This window comes from Eupeodes corollae, chromosome 3, assembly GCF_945859685.1.
Source record: "Eupeodes corollae chromosome 3, idEupCoro1.1, whole genome shotgun sequence".
Taxonomy (NCBI): Eukaryota; Metazoa; Arthropoda; class Insecta; order Diptera; family Syrphidae; genus Eupeodes; species Eupeodes corollae.
In genome coordinates, this window is record NC_079149.1 from 45,757,744 (window position 1) to 45,778,796 (window position 21,053).

General features: G+C 36.3%; 1 protein-coding gene across 2 annotated transcripts in view; it reads right to left on the reverse strand.

Annotated features, from left to right (window-relative positions):
- Positions 1–15,471: 15,471 nt before the first annotated feature.
- LOC129949432 (protein prickle) overlaps positions 15,472–21,053 on the reverse strand; it is a 186,971-nt gene continuing 181,389 nt past the window's right edge. Inside the window, exons 6-7 of one of the 2 annotated variants that reach the window (XM_056060886.1) lie at positions 17,851–18,054; positions 15,472–17,758 (exon numbers count right to left, since the gene is read on the reverse strand). In XM_056060886.1, the coding sequence (XP_055916861.1) occupies positions 16,145–17,758; positions 17,851–18,054 (1,818 nt within the window). In that variant the 3' untranslated portion in view covers positions 15,472–16,144. The remainder of the gene's footprint in view (positions 17,759–17,850; positions 18,055–21,053) is intronic. The other variant, XM_056060888.1, reaches the window with a different exon arrangement.

Consider the following 21,053-nt stretch of genomic DNA (forward strand, 5'->3'; position numbering starts at 1 on the left):
CAAGAGCAGCTTAATTTTTGAAGTCTTCATTTTTTTCCAAGTATTGAAATAACTATGGCCAAAAAATGGGTCGTCTAAAATATTTGCCACAGTCTTGAAATAAATTCATCGCATTTGTAAATAAGTCTTCTATTCTAATTAGACAAATAATAAGCACACCACTATTAGAAATGGAACGTTGTATGCTTCAAAAACGCATTAGAATTATTTAAATTCACCATAAAAATGGTAAAATCTTTGCAGTCACAATTCCCCAAATTAAAGAATTTTTTTTTTTAATTGGAATCGTAAACATATGCGTTACTCAGGAACAACTGCTGCAGTAGTCCGAAAACTTAGGTTTGAGGATCTCTTATCGATCTTAGAAATTAGCTTTTAAAGTTCGATTAACGGAAGATCTCAAACTGAAAGATCATTTTCAATGTTCTGTCTTCGCTGATTAGATCATTGAAATGTATCAAAATAATACAAATATTTTTTAACTTCCCATAGGAAGTTATTGTAATGGGTCCGATTTGTCAAATTGAAAATTTTGACATTTCTCGACGTTTCAAGGTCCCTAGAGTCGAAATAAAAGATTTTTAGAAAGATGTCTGTGCGTGCGTGTGTACGTACGTTCGTACGTCCGTACGTCCGTCTGTCTGTACTTCCGTACGTTCGCGACGTTTTTTTCGTCGTCCATAGCTCAAGAACCAGAAGAGATATCGACTTCAAATAAATTTTGTTATACACATAATAAGGCAGAAAGATGCAGTAAGGGCTCTCAAGAAAATTGCGTGGGTGGGTTTTTTTACCATAGCAGTTTAAAAAAAAGGTGAAAATTTTGGTTAACCCTAAATATCTTACAAACCAAAAACGCTAGTGACTTGAATTAAATTTTATATAATAAACTGTAAAGTGATCTCAAAGAAGTATATTTTTTGAAAAAAATCTATCTAACGGTTTTTTTTCTAAATCAAAAAAACTGAAAAAAAAATTGTCACCTCCTAAATTTAACGACTAAAATATGATTTCATCTCCAAAACAATTTTGAGCAACGGAGAATAATGTTTTTGAAATCTGATAAAATTTTGAGAAAAATCGAATGCACAGTTTTTTTTATAAAAAATAAAAACCTTAAAAAAAATGTATAAAAGTTGGTAAAAATTGAATATCGATTCAAATATCTTTTCAAAACTTGAAATTAAGGCTTCAAGCTCATTTTATGCTATAAGAAATATTGTTTTCAACATTCAGTAAAATTTTGAGCAAAATCGAATTGACAGTTTTTGTACAAAAAATAAAAACCTAAAAAAAAAATTAATAAAAGTTGGTAAAAATTGATTTTCGACTCAAATATCTTTTCAAAAATTGTAGATATTTTCTTTTAACTACTTTTATCTTTCAAAAAATATTGTTTTTTACATTTAGTAAAATTTTGAAAAAAATCGAATTGATAGTTTTTGTACAAAAAATTAAATACCTAAAATACAATTTAACAAAAGTTGGTAAAAATTGATTTTCGACTCAAATATCTTTTCAAAACTATAAAATATTGGCTTCAAAATAATTTTATCTTATAGAAAATATTGTTTTCAACATTCGATAGAATTTTGAAGAAAATCGAATTGACGGTTTTTTTACAAAAAATAAAACTCTAAAAAAAACAATACTAAAACTTTGTAAAAATTTACTTTCGACTCAAATAGCTTTTCAAAAATTAAAAATATTGGCTTCAAACTTATTTTATTTCACAGAAAATATTGTTTTCGATATTCAGTAATTTTTGTATAAGAATCCAACAGTTCATTAAAAATAAGATCTACAAAAAATAGTACGCAAATTTGGTAAAAATTGATACGAGTACATATAGACAAACTTTTAAGCAAGACAAATCGACAGACGAGATGGGAAGTTATCAGTGTGGGTCGCATCCCAGCCTCTTTTTTTGCTAAAAATCATCCTCAGCGATGCACCACAATTTTGAGTTAGAAGGTTATGTTATTTAGCAGAACTTTTTCATTTGCAAAATCAAAGAATTTTTGTCTAAAATTTTTGTCACTGTTTGATGTAGTTTTGAGACTTACTTATTCGAAAATGAGCAAATGTTTTTAATGAATTTTTAAAGCACAAATTCTAAGATATTGATGTGAACGTTTATGTCATACAATACAAGACAAGTTTGAGAGATTTAATGATTAAACAAAACACCCCTAAACTTTTGTATTTACCTTGTCTGTACCAACACTCTACAATCGGTTCATAGCCTCTATTATAGAATTTTTGAAGTTTTGAATTGCATACCTTCCTCTTAACAATGATTTATCTAAAAAAAATGTACGTTTTTTAACTTCCCATAGAAAATTATTGTAATCGGTCCGATTTGTCAAATAGAACATTTTCTTGATGTTTCAAGGTCTAAGATTTTTAGAGAGATGTCTGTGTTCTCTCAATATATATCTCTCTATATCTCAAGAACCGGCAGAGATATATTCAAATTAATTTTGTTATACGTATAATAACATAAAAAGATGCAAAAATAACTTTAAATTACACAAAATATCTCAGGAACCAATACGCTAGAGAATTCAATTGAATGGCATACTATATAAATTGGCGTGATACCACACTTTTATAGTTTTGAAAAAAAAAACAATAATAATTTCCACTAAAATATCTTGGCAAAAATAATAGATAATTCCTTTAGACTAAAGTGTTATCTTTTAAAAAGTATTGCTTTTAACATTCGGTAAGATTTGTATGCCAACCCAATACTCAGTTCTCATACTTCACAGAATTGGTAAACATTGATGTTCGATTCTCAATATCTCATGAATAAATGAAGGTATTGTCTCAAAAAATTATTTCATTCTGTGCCAAATTTTGTTGTTATCTTAAAGTGATGGTTTTGCAAAAATACAAAAAATTCCTTCTAAAATTGTTAAAAGTTGGATTTCGTCTAAGAATCTCGTTAATAAAAACAGATCAAATTAATTTTATCAAATGTTTCTAATTTTTGAAAAGTTCATTTGACAATTTTTTTTACAAAATTTGAAGACCTACAAAAAAGTAATAAAAACGGTTTTCGACTCAAGTATAATGAGAACAGTAAAATATGTTTACTTTAAATTTTGTATTCCACTCAAAATATTGGTATTAATATTTTGTGAAAGTTTTAGAAAAGTCGATACACGGTCAAGGATGGGAAGTTATCAGTGTGTGTCTCTTTGTGATGTTAAAATTAAACCTCATATTTGGGAATCCCGTATTTTGAATAGGTAAATTTTATATTAATGTGTGAATAACGTAAAACTAAATATTTATGATTTTGTCAGTTTTATAATGAATAACTTTGAAATTTATATCTATGATTTTGAAATGCCAATCAAGTGCTATAAGTTTCGCAAATATTTTCCTTTTTTTCATGAAGAAAATCCGAGAACTCAGTCCACACATTTTTTGAAACAAAACATAAAATTTCTTTGTAGTTAGCGTTTTAAAGAGACTCGTAAGATATTTTTATCACATAATGCTAAACTGGGGCGTATGCGTTTTTTTTACACTTCAGGATTTCAGAAAGTAGTTAGCTTACAGCAAGCGCCATGTGATGTTGAATGTTCAGATGGTACCGATTCATGTGACTATGACTTTATAGATATATTTGAGGGTGATAATAATTGTAGCATGGCTAGTTCTCGGATCATTACATCGATTGTTGAAGAAATGTGTTCTCGTGTACCAAACCCCTTTATTAGTGGTGATTTAAATATTAATCTTTTGCAACCTTCATCAAATTGTTTTAAAACATTAAAAAATTCCCAAAAATTATCACTTCTTCCCTAACTGTTCACCATCTTTGATTGATGTTTTCCTTACTTGTGATGAAAATGTTGTGAAATGTTATAGTCAATTATCATTCTCTGTGTTTTCATATCATGACCTTATATTTTCAACGATTGACTTAAATTTCGATAAAAAATCGCAGCACTCTTTCCAATATCGTGATTTTCGTAATATTAATGTTGAAAACTTATTTAACGAATGTATGTCGATGGATTGTCATTCAATTTACACCAAAACTAACGTAAACTATCAAATTGAATACTTTACATCAGTGATTAAAGATCTCAACAAACATGTTACATTAAAAAAGTGTCGAAGTTGTCCTTGGCTCTCTGCGGATGTACTTAATGCTATTAAAGCTAGAGATTTCTCATACTCGACATTAAACGGTTACGTAATTCTGTAACGAATTTGATCAAAACTGCGAAATACAAATTTTATAACAACAAGTTTAACTCAGGTCGGTCGTCGAAGTTTTTTTGGAAGGAAGTTAAGAATATTAGTTTAAGAAAAGATGTTCAAACTTGTGATAATAATATTGATTTGGAAGTTTTGAAAGTTTAATTCTCTACTTCACAAACCCAATTTTATGAAATGTCTTCTAGACGTGCAGAGAATGATACTACTAAAGCCTTTCCTGAAAGTGCCATAGATGATTATCTGGTAGGTAAAGCAATTTTTTCCATAAAATCTTAATGCACCGGACTTGAAAATATTCATCCTGACTTCATTAAAATCCTCCTACCCTTCCTACTTTCCCACATAGTGCACATATTCAACACCATTATAATGACATCTATAACATCGCATCCTATGTAAGAAATCGAAAATCATCCCTATCCTAAAACAAGGAAAGAAGAAGGAATATAGACCGATCGCTATTCTATCTTTTCTGTCTAAAGTTTTTGAAAGTCTGATAAGTAACTTGATAAAATATTATATTAAAGACAAGCGATTATTGAATCCTTTGCAATCTGGATTTCGGTCTGGACATAGTTGTGTTTCAGCTTTACTCAACGTATCTGATGATAAATTTACAACTGTGATAACCTTACTTGACTTTTTAAGGGCTTTTGACTGTGTTAACCATCATCTTCTCTGTGATAAATTGACGAACCTATTTAGCTTCTTTGACACAATTAAAAAACTTATTTACTCATATTTGATCAATCGTATGCAAGATGTGTCTTATAATGGTAGAATGTCGTCGTTCTTCCCTGTTAATAATGGTGTTCCCCAAGGATCAATCCTTGGACCTTTACTGTTTTACTGGTTCATTAATGATCCGCCCTCTATTTTGTCTTACTGGCAGTTTCATATCTATGCAGATGATGTCCAATTATATATTAGTTTTCCTGAGATGATGCTTAAAGATGCTATATGATTAGTCGACACGAAACGGACTTAAACTCAATCCTGAAAAAAACGAAAGCTCTTCCAATTTCAATAAACTAACCAAACTTAGATTATTCCCCTCCCGTTATGTTGAATAATTGTATTATTGAATATGTTCCCCAAGTTACAAATTTAGGTTTGGTCTTTAACAACAGTTAACAGCTAACATGTGGTAGTTGTTATAAAGAAAATAATACAATTCAAGCTTAACACACGCACAAATACACAAAATAATTAAAATTTAACATGAATTATTACACAACAAAAAATAAAATAAATTTAAATCTATCGATGAACAGTTATATAAAATGCCAATTCGACTTAAGGCTTCATTTTCCCCATATTCAACATGTATAAAGTGTAAATTCTAAGTTGGAACAGAAATTAACACCTGAATCTTTAAATGTGGAGACGCGTCAGAGTTTTTGCTGATGTGATATGCAATAATCAAATACACTTACGATTCGTTTTTTAGAAAAAGTTATCGTCTGGCATTTTAACGCAAAAATGTGAAGCTATCAATGTCGGCTCTTAAAAGAATACGATCATGGGTGGACTTTATTATTTTAAATATCTTCATGTCGTCAGCAAAAATGAGAACTTCACTTGAGCGTAGACATGACGATACATCGTTAATAGACAGGATAAACAGACCAGGGCCAAGTTGGCTTCCCTGGGGAACTCCAGATTGAGCAACAAAAGGTTAAGAATGACAATTTTACCTCATAGCATGTATTTTTAAGGTATTATTTGATCCAAGCTATTAAAAATTGTGGAAAACCACGAGCTTTAAGTTTAAATAAAATAATTCCGTGGATAAGTTGGTCAAAAGTGTTACGTTCGTCAGTAGAACTCCGTGTGGAATTCCGCATATGCATACACACATGATCACCCTATAAAATTTTAAGTTCGAATTGTCTGACGTAATCATGTCCGAAAAAAAAAACACCTGCTTGACCGGACATCGGTCCATTTTGTCGCTTGTCTCGTCTGGAGACTATTATCAATCTTTCTTTTCTTTCGCTGACCACAAGCTAATCGGACTGAATAAACAAACTCAACATATCCGAAAGGCATACTAGCCAAGAAAGAAATTTAAAGAATCCAAGCTAAATACCAAGTTTCCTTATTTTGGTATAAAACACAGCCATTATTTGGTAAACAGACGAAGAGTGCTTGAGCTGACAGAAAACGGGGTTTTTCCCACGCCTTTATCGAGGAGAAGCCCAGTTATATATCTTCTCGCTGGACATACCTAGAGCACCAAAGAGAAATCAACTTACCACGACCGCTAATCCACCAACTGTTTTTTTTTCGCACTTGCAAAACAAGACGAAGAACGAGCTCAGTTCTCGTCTGAACTCGAGACAACGACGCGTCGATCTATAAATCGTCCTCGAGCAAATTGCAGTGCGGGTCGTGGTCAAGTGTTTCGTGTGTGGTGCGGGGGTGGATGCTAGGCAGAAAGGGAAGCCTCAGCTAGCCCCATAGTGAAATTCTGGCATACCCAGCAGTACCTCTGATTCTGCTTCCAAATTCATCAAAAAATCATATCTTCTACCTGTTCTTAAATATACTTTTTTTTTATACTATATAACCTACAAGGCAAAATATTTGATAACTATATCCAATCTTAAATTGCCTAATCTAATTGATTTAACATAAAGTGTTCAATCTTGTCTATATAAAAAAAAAAAAAATATATATATATAACTTATAATAGTGCATGCAGGTATATATGTATGTATAGCGTGTGTTTTGTGCGTCATATGAATTTGACAAGCTGCGACATATTTTTCAATTTATACTTGCTACGTCATCAAAACGAACAACGGCAGAAATTGTGCACAATATCTGGATCCCGTAAGTGGTGAGTTTCTTTTTTTTTATATACTTAAAATCTTTATACAACTATCTCTATGGGAATGAGACAAAAGCTATCTCTTGTCAAGCTCGCCTGTCACAACAAATCAAGTGCATATTATTTATATACTAAGCAACGTCACAATTCTTATTTACAAAATTAAACAATTACCTATATTAAAAACAAAATTAAAACTACTTACATTATAACAAGATTGAATTACTATATTTTTCCTAAATGAAAACTTAAATTTAACATGCATTTACTATTTACAATTATCTAAGTTAAAATTAACTATAAATTATCACTAAAGCCTAAAACATGCATTCATGCAAATATTATAAATAAAATCCAGAATTAATTATTTGAAATGAACTAGACTTTATTCTTTGGGTTATGTGTGGGTTGGTCAGTGGACTTTCGAATCCCGATGGAGTGATGTGAGTCATTTTGTCAGGCAATTGCAGGGATAGTAATCTTGTCATGAAAAAGTTAGGGTACAAGCTATCATGGAAGACATACAATGTCAGTGGGAGGGATATTTTTTAGACAAGGTACCCGGGCCAAACAACACCTGTCGCCGCCCAGAGAACAGAGCAGAGCCGAGTGAAAGTGTCCGTCCGTTGTCTTTTTTTTAGTTGAAATCTTGGCATGAATATTAATCTTTTGTGTGCGTTTGAAAACTCCCGGACCAAGGACCTCACCCACCGACGTTCCTAGCTGTGCCCTCTGCAAGCATGCCAAGTGTGGTTCCGTTGAGTTTAGTCCAGCCTATATAACATGATGAACAATCGCAACAAAAGAAATGGCGCCCAACGTGGGGCCTATGTTTTTAAGCCCTATCACAGTAAGATAAAGGGTCTTTTACTTTACAGTAAGTCCCGGTGTTTGCCCCAGTAGGTGACCCGCGTTGCTACTTAAAATAATAACCTTCAGTTTTGCTGTTTCAGTTCATATTAGCCCGATTATTTTTTTCTCTTATTGTATGGAAGATTCGTTGCATATGAACTTATTTAGTACTTTTCTCATAGTGTTGTCTAATTCGCAGCTTCATTGCTGGAACTATTTTGCCACTATAACTTCACTCGCTTTTAGTTTTGTTCTTCAATCCAACTCGTCCGTCCGCTTATAATAAAAAGAACGAAAATCTCACAAAAGACCAACCACATCAAACCCAATTCCAATGATACAGAAAAAAAATATCATTTCTATAAATTCACTAAGTATTTAAATAACTTAACATGAATGGTAGTAGAGGACACAATACTCGCTCGAGAGGCAAATTCAACAATTCAAGGGGTCAATACTCGTCCACTACGAACAGAAACTCTTCAAATACACATAATGACAATCCCCAGTCAAACTTAAATCAAAGAGCACATGTTGTGCAACATACTCCTCCTCCAAAAAATATACACAATCCAATATTAGATCTAGGACAAAACGTACAAAACCAAATCGAAGACCCAGAACAAAATCTATTCAATCAAAACGTAAACCTGGAACAAATAGTTAATCCTGAACAAAATCTTCAGATCATAGATCAGAGTATTCAAGATCCCAATCAGGTTCGCCTTGGTTCAGATCAGGTTCAAATAAACGTTGCCAACAACGAGATGTCAGATCCAGCTTATCTGACACCAGCTTGTTGCAGCAATCAAGCTGCTGGACAAAATGCAATTGAGAATGCCAATCAGAAAAGCACTACTTCGAGATCTGATAATTATGATCTCCAAACCTTAGCATCAGCTTTCGAACGCATCATGGAGGCCAATAACAAAATTGTTATAAGCGAAATGAAGTCAATTAGGGATTCCCTAACTCATAAACTAGAGCAAATAAATATTCCACCGATTCAACAAGCTCAAACTCAAAATCTTGACGTTCCAAACTCTAACCCCAGAGTAGACTTTGAACAATTCCTTCAAAACGCGTCATTTTCCACTCAAAACCGAGCACCCGTAAGCCACCAGACTTCCACTTCACAACCTTCAATCATCAACACAAATTGCAAGGTCGAAAAGTGGAAGATTTCCTTCGATGGAACCGAAAATGTGTATGACTTTTGGTTTAAAGTCGAAACCCTAAAAGAAAGGTCCCAATCTAGCTGGGATCATGTTCTAGCGAACTTTCATGTTCTTTTGAAAGGTAAAGCTGAGTCCTGGTATTGGTTCTTCCTGAAAAAAAATCCAACCGTGTCTTATGACAGTCTTAAATACGCAATCATTAAAGAGTTCAGTAAAACCGAGAATGAGTATGAAAAGATGTTACGAATGGTCTCTCGACGTCAAGGTTTTAAAGAGACATTTGATGACTTTTATACAGAGATTTTTAGACTTAATGCGAGATTAAAAGAACCTTTGTCGGATACCAAGTTGATCGATTTGATCAAAAAGAATTCGAAAGATAATTTAGGTACCTTGCTCTTTCCATATCAACTTACGTGTTTAGAACAAATGAGGGATGTAGCTAGGCAAGGTGAAGCCTTCTTGCTACACCAATCGTCTCAGAAGTCTTTGAATTATAAGCGAAATGTCAGCGAAATAGAACAAGAGATTAACTCATCCGAAGACAAGAAATGTGAGAGCCAAGATTTAGAGACTTTCTCTAAATTCAACAAACCCAATTTCAAGGCTCTTGATACATCCAACTTCACATGTTTGAACTGTCAAAAGTTAGGCCACTCGTTTTATGCCTGTCCAAGCGAAAAACGAAATCTCTTTTGTTATCGCTGCGGCGAGAAAAACGTCACAACAATAACTTGTTCAAAACATGGTTTAAACGGGAAAGTGAGCGAGTCGACAGCCGGGGGCACTCGTTCCATAAGCACGACCCCGAGCCAATAAGACAAATAGGTATATCTTTAGAAAGTCACAGACGATCTGAAGATACAAAAACAAAAACATCGGATATCTCTAACGCTAATATAAGATCAATTCTTGAAAGACCAGACTTTCAAAACAAGGATGTATTTGTCCAAGACGTACCTCGCCTTTCCTTTCATGAAAGAATGAAACATTACCACCAACTTAAAAAACGAATATTCACAAAGCCCATTCCAGAAAAAATCATCAAGTGTAGGAATCGTTTTCTCGTTAGAAAAGGCCACAGAAAAGCAATAGAATCTACCACTCTTGACGAATTGAATGATATGAGGCCATATCTTAATATTCAAATCGGCAATGAAAAGGTGTGGGCATTGTTAGATTCAGGCGCGGAGGTAAGCGTATTAGGAAAAGATTGTGTGGATCTTTTGAAACGCAATTCCATTCCAATCAAGCCATTCAAGTCAAACATCTGCACAGCTGATGGCACAAAGCGAGAAATCTTAGGCTTGTGCAAGATCCCAATCAATCTAAATAATACAACTAATGTTATAGTTTTTCATGTCGTACCGTCCTTGAAACAGCAGGCTTATCTTGGTATACACTTTTGGCAAAGTTTCCACATTAAGCCAAAGTTTGAGCCTGAAATTTCCTGTTTAGAAGGACAAAGCTCTGATTCAAAAATACATGATTTAACTGCGGAGCAAAGAGAAAACCTGAACAAAGTCATAGACTTATTTCCGTCTTACTCAAAGTTAGGTCTTGGCAGAACACATTTGGAAGAGCATGTGATTCACACGGGTGATGCAGTTCCAATAAAGTCAAGACACTACCCGCTTTCACCACCTCGGGAAGCCGATGTCTATGCAGAAATCGACAGAATGTTGCAATTAGGAATCATCCAAGAGAGCAACAGCCCTTGGAGTTCCCCAATAGTTTTGGTAAAAAAACCGGGTAAGAACAGATTATGCATAGATTTCCGGAAGCTAAATAGTGTTGCCAAGGATGATGCATATCCTCTCCCACATATCTCAGGTTTACTGAGTAGGTTGAAGGATACGCATTACATAACCGGCATCGATCTTAAGGATGCGTTCCACCAGATTCCCCTCTCTGAATCTTCTCGCGAGAAGACAGCTTTCGCTGTACCAGGCAGGCCTCTAATGGAATTTGTCGTCATGCCATTTGGCCTTAAAGATGCTTCACAAAGGATGACACGTCTTATGGACAAGGTCATACCATCTAAGTATAGGGAGAAAGTGTTTGTATACATAGACGACTTACTCATATGTACCGAAACTTTTGAGGAACACTTAACACTTTTGTCAGAGGTAGCAAGATTTCTAAGAGATGCGAAGTTAACGATAAATGTAGAAAAGAGCAAGTTCTGCCAGAGAGAAATCAAGTTCTTGGGATATATTGTCGGCCAGGGGTGTCTCAAAACCGATCCCGCGAAAGTGGAAGCCATTACCCAGTTCCCGCTTCCGCAAAGCTCTAGGCAGATACGACGCTTTCTCGGCATGGCGGGCTGGTACCGTCAATTCATCCCAAACTTCTCGAATCTCTCTGCTCCTCTATCAGATTGCTTGCGTAAGTCAAAAGTGTTTTGTCTTACCCAAGAAGCCATTGATGCATTCCAGAAGTTGAAAGATGCATTGACAACCGATCCAGTTCTGGCGCAGCCTGATTTTTCAAAGCCCTTCGTTGTTCAATGTGATGCATCAAGCGCAGGAGTTGGTGGCGTTCTATACCAACTGGATGATAATGGAGATGAACACCCGATCGCGTATGTGTCACAAAAATTGAACAAGGCTCAGAAAAATTACACTGTGTCAGAACAGGAGTGTCTTGCAGTGATTATCTCCGTGGAAAAGTTTAGGCCATACATTGATGGGTTGCCCTTCAAAATTGTCACCGACCACTCAAGCCTTAAGTGGCTCATGTCACAAAAGAACTTGAGCGGACGGCTGGGTCGATGGAGTCTGCGACTTCAGGCATTTACCTTCACGGTAGAACATCGTAAAGGCTCCCTCAATGTTGTGCCTGACACACTGTCTAGAGCGGAAATAGCCGATATAGAGATAATAGAACAAGTGAAAAACATTGACCTTAGTTCACCTTACTTTCAATCTGAGGAATACGAAAAGCTCAAACAAAACGTAGCCGATAATAAAGATAACCTCCCGGACGTTATTGTTTCTGATGGTTATGTTTATAGACGTGTTAGGTTTCGTGTAGGCTCTCCAAACGAAGAAGAAAGTTTGTGGCGTCTTTGGTTGCCCAAGGAACTCACAAGACAAGCCATTGAAAATGTTCATAACACAAAAACTGGATGTCACGGGGGTATCGAAAAGACGTTGTTTCGCGTGAAACAAAAATATTTCTGGCCAGGTATGGTCAAGCAAATCAGAGACTTCGTTAAGTCTTGTGACACCTGCAAAGAATCTAAAGCTCCATGTACATCGCTTAGACCTAGAATGGGTTCACAAATCGAGACTGTACGCCCAATGCAAAGGCTTTACATTGATTTGCTAGGGCCATATCCGCGTACAAAAGATGGCAATACAACCATATTCATAGCCATAGACCATTTCACGAAATTTGTCTTTCTGAAGACACTTAAGAAAGCTTGCGCTAAATCTATATGCAACTACCTCGAAAATGATGTATTCCAGATGTTTGGATTCCCAGAACACGTTCATAGTGACAATGGTAGACAGTTTGTGTCTAAGGAATTTGCTAAGCTCATGGAATCCAACATCAAACACACAAAGACAGGCTTATATTCACCTCAGGCAAATAGTTCTGAAAGGGCCAACAGGGAAATCTTGTCCAAAATTAGAGTCTTTGTAAAGGATAAGCACAATGAATGGGACAAATATATTTCGCTGATAGGTTCTATTTTAAGGAGTGATTTTCACTCGTCCATCAAGTGTTCGCCTTATTATGCGTTATTTGGCCAGCATATGGTGTCAAATGGGTCTGAGTACGCACTTCTTAGGAAGCTCAACTGTTTGAACGAGCCTGACATACAGACGATTTCCACGTCGGATAAAATGCTTTTAATTCGAGAGAGGATTAAAGATAATCTGCACTCTGCTCATTTGAAAGCTCAGCGTACTTATAATTTGCGGGCAAAAAGCATTGCTTTTGTCCCAGGTCAGGAAGTTTTTCGCCGTAATTTTAAACAAAGTTCCTTTGTAAAATCAAAAAACGCTAAGTTTTCACCAAAGTTTATAAAGTGTCGGATTAGAAGTCGAGTTGGTAATTGTCTGTATGAGTTGGAGAACCTTAAAGGCAAACTGATCGGAAAATATCATGCGAAGGACATAAGGCAATAGATTAACAGACTTTGAGTTTACTGACTTATCGCTTTTCCTTTTCGTTTCTTGCCATTAATGTTGGAAACAAAAAAGGTTTGTTACGTTCGTCAGTAGAACTCCGTGTGGAATTCCGCATATGCATACACACATGATCACCCTATAAAATTTTAAGTTCGAATTGTCTGACGTAATCATGTCCGAAAAAAAAAAACACCTGCTTGACCGGACATCGGTCCATTTTGTCGCTTGTCTCGTCTGGAGACTATTATCAATCTTTCTTTTCTTTCGCTGACCACAAGCTAATCGGACTGAATAAACAAACTCAACATATCCGAAAGGCATACTAGCCAAGAAAGAAATTTAAAGAATCCAAGCTAAATACCAAGTTTCCTTATTTTGGTATAAAACACAGCCATTATTTGGTAAACAGACGAAGAGTGCTTGAGCTGACAGAAAACGGGGTTTTTCCCACGCCTTTATCGAGGAGAAGCCCAGTTATATATCTTCTCGCTGGACATACCTAGAGCACCAAAGAGAAATCAACTTACCACGACCGCTAATCCACCAACTGTTTTTTTTTTCGCACTTGCAAAACAAGACGAAGAACGAGCTCAGTTCTCGTCTGAACTCGAGACAACGACGCGTCGATCTATAAATCGTCCTCGAGCAAATTGCAGTGCGGGTCGTGGTCAAGTGTTTCGTGTGTGGTGCGGGGGTGGATGCTAGGCAGAAAGGGAAGCCTCAGCTAGCCCCATAGTGAAATTCTGGCATACCCAGCAGTACCTCTGATTCTGCTACCAAATTCATCAAAAAATCATATCTTCTACCTGTTCTTAAATATACTTTTTTTTTATACTATATAACCTACAAGGCAAAATATTTGATAACTATATCCAATCTTAAATTGCCTAATCTAATTGATTTAACATAAAGTGTTCAATCTTGTCTATATAAAAAAAAAAAAAATATATATATATAACTTATAATAGTGCATGCAGGTATATATGTATGTATAGCGTGTGTTTTGTGCGTCATATGAATTTGACAAGCTGCGACATATTTTTCAATTTATACTTGCTACGTCATCAAAACGAACAACGGCAGAAATTGTGCACAATATCTGGATCCCGTAAGTGGTGAGTTTCTTTTTTTTTATATACTTAAAATCTTTATACAACTATCTCTATGGGAATGAGACAAAAGCTATCTCTTGTCAAGCTCGCCTGTCACAACAAATCAAGTGCATATTATTTATATACTAAGCAACGTCACAATTCTTATTTACAAAATTAAACAATTACCTATATTAAAAACAAAATTAAAACTACTTACATTATAACAAGATTGAATTACTATATTTTTCCTAAATGAAAACTTAAATTTAACATGCATTTACTATTTACAATTATCTAAGTTAAAATTAACTATAAATTATCACTAAAGCCTAAAACATGCATTCATGCAAATATTATAAATAAAATCCAGAATTAATTATTTGAAATGAACTAGACTTTATTCTTTGGGTTATGTGTGGGTTGGTCAGTGGACTTTCGAATCCCGATGGAGTGATGTGAGTCATTTTGTCAGGCAATTGCAGGGATAGTAATCTTGTCATGAAAAAGTTAGGGTACAAGCTATCATGGAAGACATACAATGTCAGTGGGAGGGATATTTTTTAGACAAGGTACCCGGGCCAAACAACACCTGTCGCCGCCCAGAGAACAGAGCAGAGCCGAGTGAAAGTGTCCGTCCGTTGTCTTTTTTTTAGTTGAAATCTTGGCATGAATATTAATCTTTTGTGTGCGTTTGAAAACTCCCGGACCAAGGACCTCGCCCACCGACGTTCCTAGCTGTGCCCTCTGCAAGCATGCCAAGTGTGGTTCCGTTGAGTTTAGTCCAGCCTATATAACATGATGAATAGTCGCAACAAAAGCTTTATAAAAGTCAGTGTGTACGCGGTAAACTTTATAACCTTGTTCTTAAGCGTTTAAACATATGTTTGTACAAGTTAAAGTTGAGATGTGACACCTAATTGAATTTATAGAACAAAATTAATACATGTACCTATGTATGCATGTACGAGTATATGTGTTACCTTAGATCTATTAAAGAATAAGGGTAGTATGAGTTTCATGTTTCAAAATTTCTTACCTTTCTTCATTTTTATACATTGCAGCACGTTTATATTTCCATATCTCGAATAAATAAAAAAAACAAACGATTTTGTTTATAATCTCAAACACTTTATTGATATATTTTAAATTTTTTAAAAATAGTTTTTCTTTTTCTTTTTGTTTGTTTGTTTTATTTGTCTGTTCTTAATTAAATCTATTGCGCTATAAAAATATACCAAAACGTATATAAATGTCCTAAGACTTTGAAATGTGGTTTTCTAATTATTACTTTTTTCGTCAATTGCATTGTATTTTCTTTATATCCGTTTTTTGATGGTTTCTATTAGTTTTTGTATATAAATATATTTTTAATTTTTGAATCTTTGTATACATATTTTTAATGATATATATTTTTTAGTTTTTTTTTGTTTATATTTAAAATTTTAATTTTTAAATTCTATGTACAAGATAAAAAATAAAATATCTTACTCTTCTTTGTTTTTTATTTTTGTTGTTTTGTTATTTTGAATACTTATCGTTAAACGATTTCTTTTCGACACACGTTATGTTACCTTCGCAATCCCTCGAGGATGAAGGATGTGAAGCATCATCGACTTAATTATAGAGCGGGCACACCACGAAAGGTATATGTACGATGGTAGGTACCGCCGCAAGAGTCTTACTTTTTTTTGCTTTGTTGCTGTAGTTGGTTTTGATGTTGTGGAACTCCCAGTCCCAGTGGTGGACCAAGCTATATGGTTTGGTTGGATACGATGCTAGTTAGGTTGCAATTAAATATCGTCACGAAATAATACAGTTTTTGTCTTTTTCCAGATCTGAGGGTTTTCGTTTGCGATCGTACGCAATGGCATCGTTGGGAACATAGCTAACACGCACTCCGCCATAGTGCCGTCTCTGTGGCAATTGGTATAGGTAGTCTTCGGAGCTGGACGAGCTTGAGGAGCACGTCGAACAATCGCTTGAGGCGTCAGATTCATCATCGCGGCTTTGAGTCGTGGTCGTCGTTGTCGTGGTGTTTCCCTGAAAAGACGAACTTAATGAATGCTGTTGATGTTCCTTGCTGCTGTGTCGATTGTGATGCGACGAGGACGAGACGCTGCCATTTTTGCAAGACGATTTCCTTCGACGACGACGTCGTGAAGAGCCACCACCGCTACTGTTGCCACCGTTGTTGCTGCTGCTGCCACCGCTGCCGCCTCCAGTGCCAGCGCCATTGCCTGAGTAGCTTCTGGAACGCGGCAGAGTATCAGGGATACCCTCGAATCGAACACCCTTTTTCTTCTCGGGCAGAGGTGCTGCCGAAGGAGACGTTGGTGATAGTGAGGAGTTAAATTGTGGACTGTTCGATTGGAATTCACCCTCTGGGGTTGTTTGTGCGCCCATTATGTCGGGCAGGGCGGCAGTCGATGCTACCGAGAGATTTGGCGTAGGGAGCTCTGGCACCTCTGAGGGAGATGCTATTGATGATGGGATTTCGGTGAACATGGGCTCGGTTGTTGGCAATGGAGGATGGTTGGACAGCTCGGGCATGCTGGACGTAAGGGAGGTGTCCATTTTGGTTCGGATATGCTGGGAAAGGTTATAACTATTATTTGTACTACTGGTGCTGTGTTTTGGATTCCAGGTGTCAAGGTTTAGACTCATTTCGGTAAAGTTATATGGTCCTCCGTCGCTGCTGACTGCTTTTTGCGGCAATAACTGATGGTATTCACCCGGAGATGTCAATGGGGTCATGTTCTGTGAGGAGTTAGATGGTCCACCGCCAGAGAAGTCAGTGAAGTCAGCAGTGCATTGTTCGCCTTGGGTATCGGACGACAGCGTGTATGGTGCGTGATGGGGCTTACGCTCGAATATTGGACTTCCGGCCATCACGGGCTGACTGCGTAGCTGGTACATAGTCTGGTGGTCTAGAGTTGGCTGCAGCGGGTTCGTCTGCTGTGGTGACAATGGTGGTGTAGTCGACTCGGCGTTCGGCAGACGAGCTTGCGGTCTGACTCGTTGAGTTGCAGGTGGATACATGCCAGTGCCAGAACTATCCGACGGTGTTGGGGGCTCTCCCTTGCTGCAGGCGATGGAGCAATAAATTGCACCACGTCGAGGCAAAAACGCCCTGCCGAGTAGTGAACAACGGCAAGTGTTGCACGAGAAACATTCATCTGTGGCATGCCAGTGCTGTCCGTCATGACTCATTTGACCCTGATCCACACCAATTGCCTCGCCACAATAGTCGCAGTACTCAGCAAACATGGAGTCGAAACAGAGAAGACAATATGGCTTGCTATCTCGCATGATATATCTTTGGCCGCCCAGCTGCTTCTCACACTCGAAGCAAGCAAAATGATTCATATGCCAAGCACGTCCCTCAGCTTCAGTGCACTCATCGGCCAGGATGATCTATACATAAGGTAAGAGAAGAGCAGAAAAAAGTATACTTTGTTGAGAACATTGTATTTTAAAAGGAGCATATCTATCAATGATGCACTTACCTCATCGCAGAAGGAGCATCTTGGTTTAAGGGTTTCTGCATGATGTCGTCCGCAATACAAACGTCCATCACGATGGAAGTAAATGAGGTCGACTAGAAGCTCCCGACAGATGCAGCAGGAGAAGCATCCCGGGTGCCATGATGCATTCGGGCCGAGACGTGACGCAAACACTGCTATGTCCCCAGTGGATATAGAATCGTCACACTAGAAGGAGTCGATATAAAACATGTGGAACATTATTACACAGACAATAAAAGTTAAATCAAAAAGAACACGTTTAGGGTGGTAAAAAGGGCATTAATCTCTCTGCTGCTGTGTAGCAACTTAGTATTAGGAAGAAGTGGTGACAAAGTGGCGAAAGTCTCCAACGTGCTTTTGAAGTTTATTTTAAAACTTCAGCTAGCTGTGTTTTGAAAAAATAAAGTGATTCTCCCTGAAATCGGTTGGTACTTCTGAGGGTGTAATTATATCATGGATGATGGTGGCGATGAGAATGAAGGAGTCGAGTCGTTTAAATCTTGTGATATCTGCATTAAGCTCAAAGCAGCAATATCTATGTATGTTTGTATAAAGTGAGTCTGAACGCGATGTCTTGTAACACAATAATTGTTTGCATAGGATATCATCTCTCGTCTTGTGTCGTGTAGTGTCTCGTGTGTCCTTTGAAATTGATGCAAAAAGGAAAGTCGACATCTCAAGTTTGTTTGGGGATTCGGTAAATATTTGTTATGTTTGAAGTTAGTCTTTAATGGAATTGAGGGTTCGTATATAAACCTAACTCTTTTGAAAGATGCTTAGCGATGAAAGAGAGAGATTTGTTTAGCTGTATGTTTGTGTGAGTCTCGTCAAGGATTTGCCATTTGCATTGAGGAGTCTTGTTGAGAAATGCACCCTTTTTTAGGGAGGCTTTTGAAAACATTTTATATTTGAAAGTAAACAGATGTTAAATTGAGCAGACAATTTTGAGGAGTTTATATATGTATTAAGATTCAGCTGGTGTAATCATAGGAAGAAAAGGGTTTTTAAGTGAACAAAACTTAGACAAAGTAGAGATTTATTTGCTTTTAAGTTTATTGCTTCAAAAATATTCCTTTGATTTAAACTATTTTATGAACTTGAGCTAATTAAACAAAATTTGAGTTTAACTGTGGCTTTATTTTGCGAAAATTGAATTTTAAAAATTGTTTTTTGATGTTCTGTCTCTTAACAAGTTTGCGAGCTAAAAATTAAATTTTTATTAAAACTTGGTAACTAACTGTTTTATAGGAGCGGTACTACATGTCTTATTGCCAAAATATCGATGAGGCAGCTATAATTGATACATGTCGAAAAAGGTAAATTTTGTGCTTATTGACGAATTTTGACTATTGACAGAATTCTGGAAATATCTATTGAAATTAAAGTATAATTGATTTCGAAAACTTTGCAATTTCCCATTTCTTTTCAGGTTTTTGAAAAAAATATTTATATATATAAAAAAATTCGTCTTATTTACTCTATTTATTACTAACAAACGGCTTCATTGATTTGGCTGGAAATTGTTGGGAAGGTGCTTGACCCAGGAAACGGACAACATCGTTCCCGTATGTAAAGGGTGATTTTTTTGAGGTTAGGATTTTCATGCATTAGTATTTGACAGATCACGCGGGATTTCAGACATGGTGTCAAAGAGAAAGATGCTTAGTATGCTTTGACATTTCATCATGAATAGACTTACTAACGAGCAACGCTTGCAAATCATTGAATTTTATTACCAAAATCAGTGTTCGGTTCGAAATGTGTTTCGCGCTTTACGTCCGATTTATGGTCTACATAATCGACCAAGTGAGCAAACAATTAATGCGATTGTGACCAAGTTTTGCACTCAGTTTACTTTATTGGACATTAAACCAACCACACGAATGCGTACAGTGCGTACAGAAGAGAATATTGCGTCTGTTTCTGAGAGTGTTGCTGAAGACCGTGAAATGTCGATTCGTCGCCGTTCGCAGCAATTGGGTTTGTGTTATTCGACCACATGGAAGATTTTACGCAAAGATCTTGGTGTAAAACCGTATAAAATACAGCTCGTGCAAGAACTGAAGCCGAACGATCTGCCACAACGTCGAATTTTCAGTGAATGGGCCCTAGAAAAGTTGGCAGAAAATCCGCTTTTTTATCGACAATTTTGTTCAGCGATGAGGCTCATTTCTGGTTGAATGGCTACGTAAATAAGCAAAATTGCCGCATTTGGAGTGAAGAGCAACCAGAAGCCGTTCAAGAACTGCCCATGCATCCCGAAAAATGCACTGTTTGGTGTGGTTTGTACGCTGGTGGAATCATTGGACCGTATTTTTTCAAAGATGCTGTTGGACGCAACGTTACGGTGAATGGCGATCGCTATCGTTCAATGCTAACAAACTTTTTGTTGCCAAAAATGGAAGAACTGAACTTGGTTGACATGTGGTTTCAACAAGATGGCGCTACATGCCACACAGCTCGCGATTCTATGGCCATTTTGAGGGAAAACTTCGGAGAACAATTCATCTCAAGGAATGGACCGGTAAGTTGGCCACCAAGATCATGCGATTTGACGCCTTTAGACTATTTTTTGTGGGGCTATGTCAAGTTTTAAGTCTACACAAATAAGCCAGCAACTATTCCAGCTTTGGAAGAAAACATTTCCGAAGAAATTCGGACTATTCCGGCCGAAATGCTCAAAAAAGTTACCCAAAATTGGACTTTCCGAATGGACCACCTAAGACGCAGCCGCGGTCAACATTTAAATAAAATTATCTTCAAAAAGTAAATGTCATGGACCAATCTAACGTTTCAAATAAAGAATCGATGAGATTTTGAAAAATTGTATGCGTTTTTTTTTTTTAAAAAGTTCTCAAGCTCTTAGAAAATCACCGTTTAGTATGATAAAACTTCAAAGATAATTAAAGTCACTTTTAACCCTGAATAACAAAACGGAAAAGAAAGCTAAAAGTAATTTTGTCAATAATTAAGTTTGGTTACTAATTTGATGATTGTAAGTTTTGTCAGAAATCAAATATCTGTAATTTGCATTTACTTTGGCATTAAGACTCAGCAATGGCCAACGATAGAAAATGCATAATGGCCCATCAAAGTGTTTTAGAAGCACTTAACCGAACATTAAAAGCTCTACGCATTGACACGAGAAGTTTAAAAGGAGTAATTATTTTACTGTTTGGTAATTT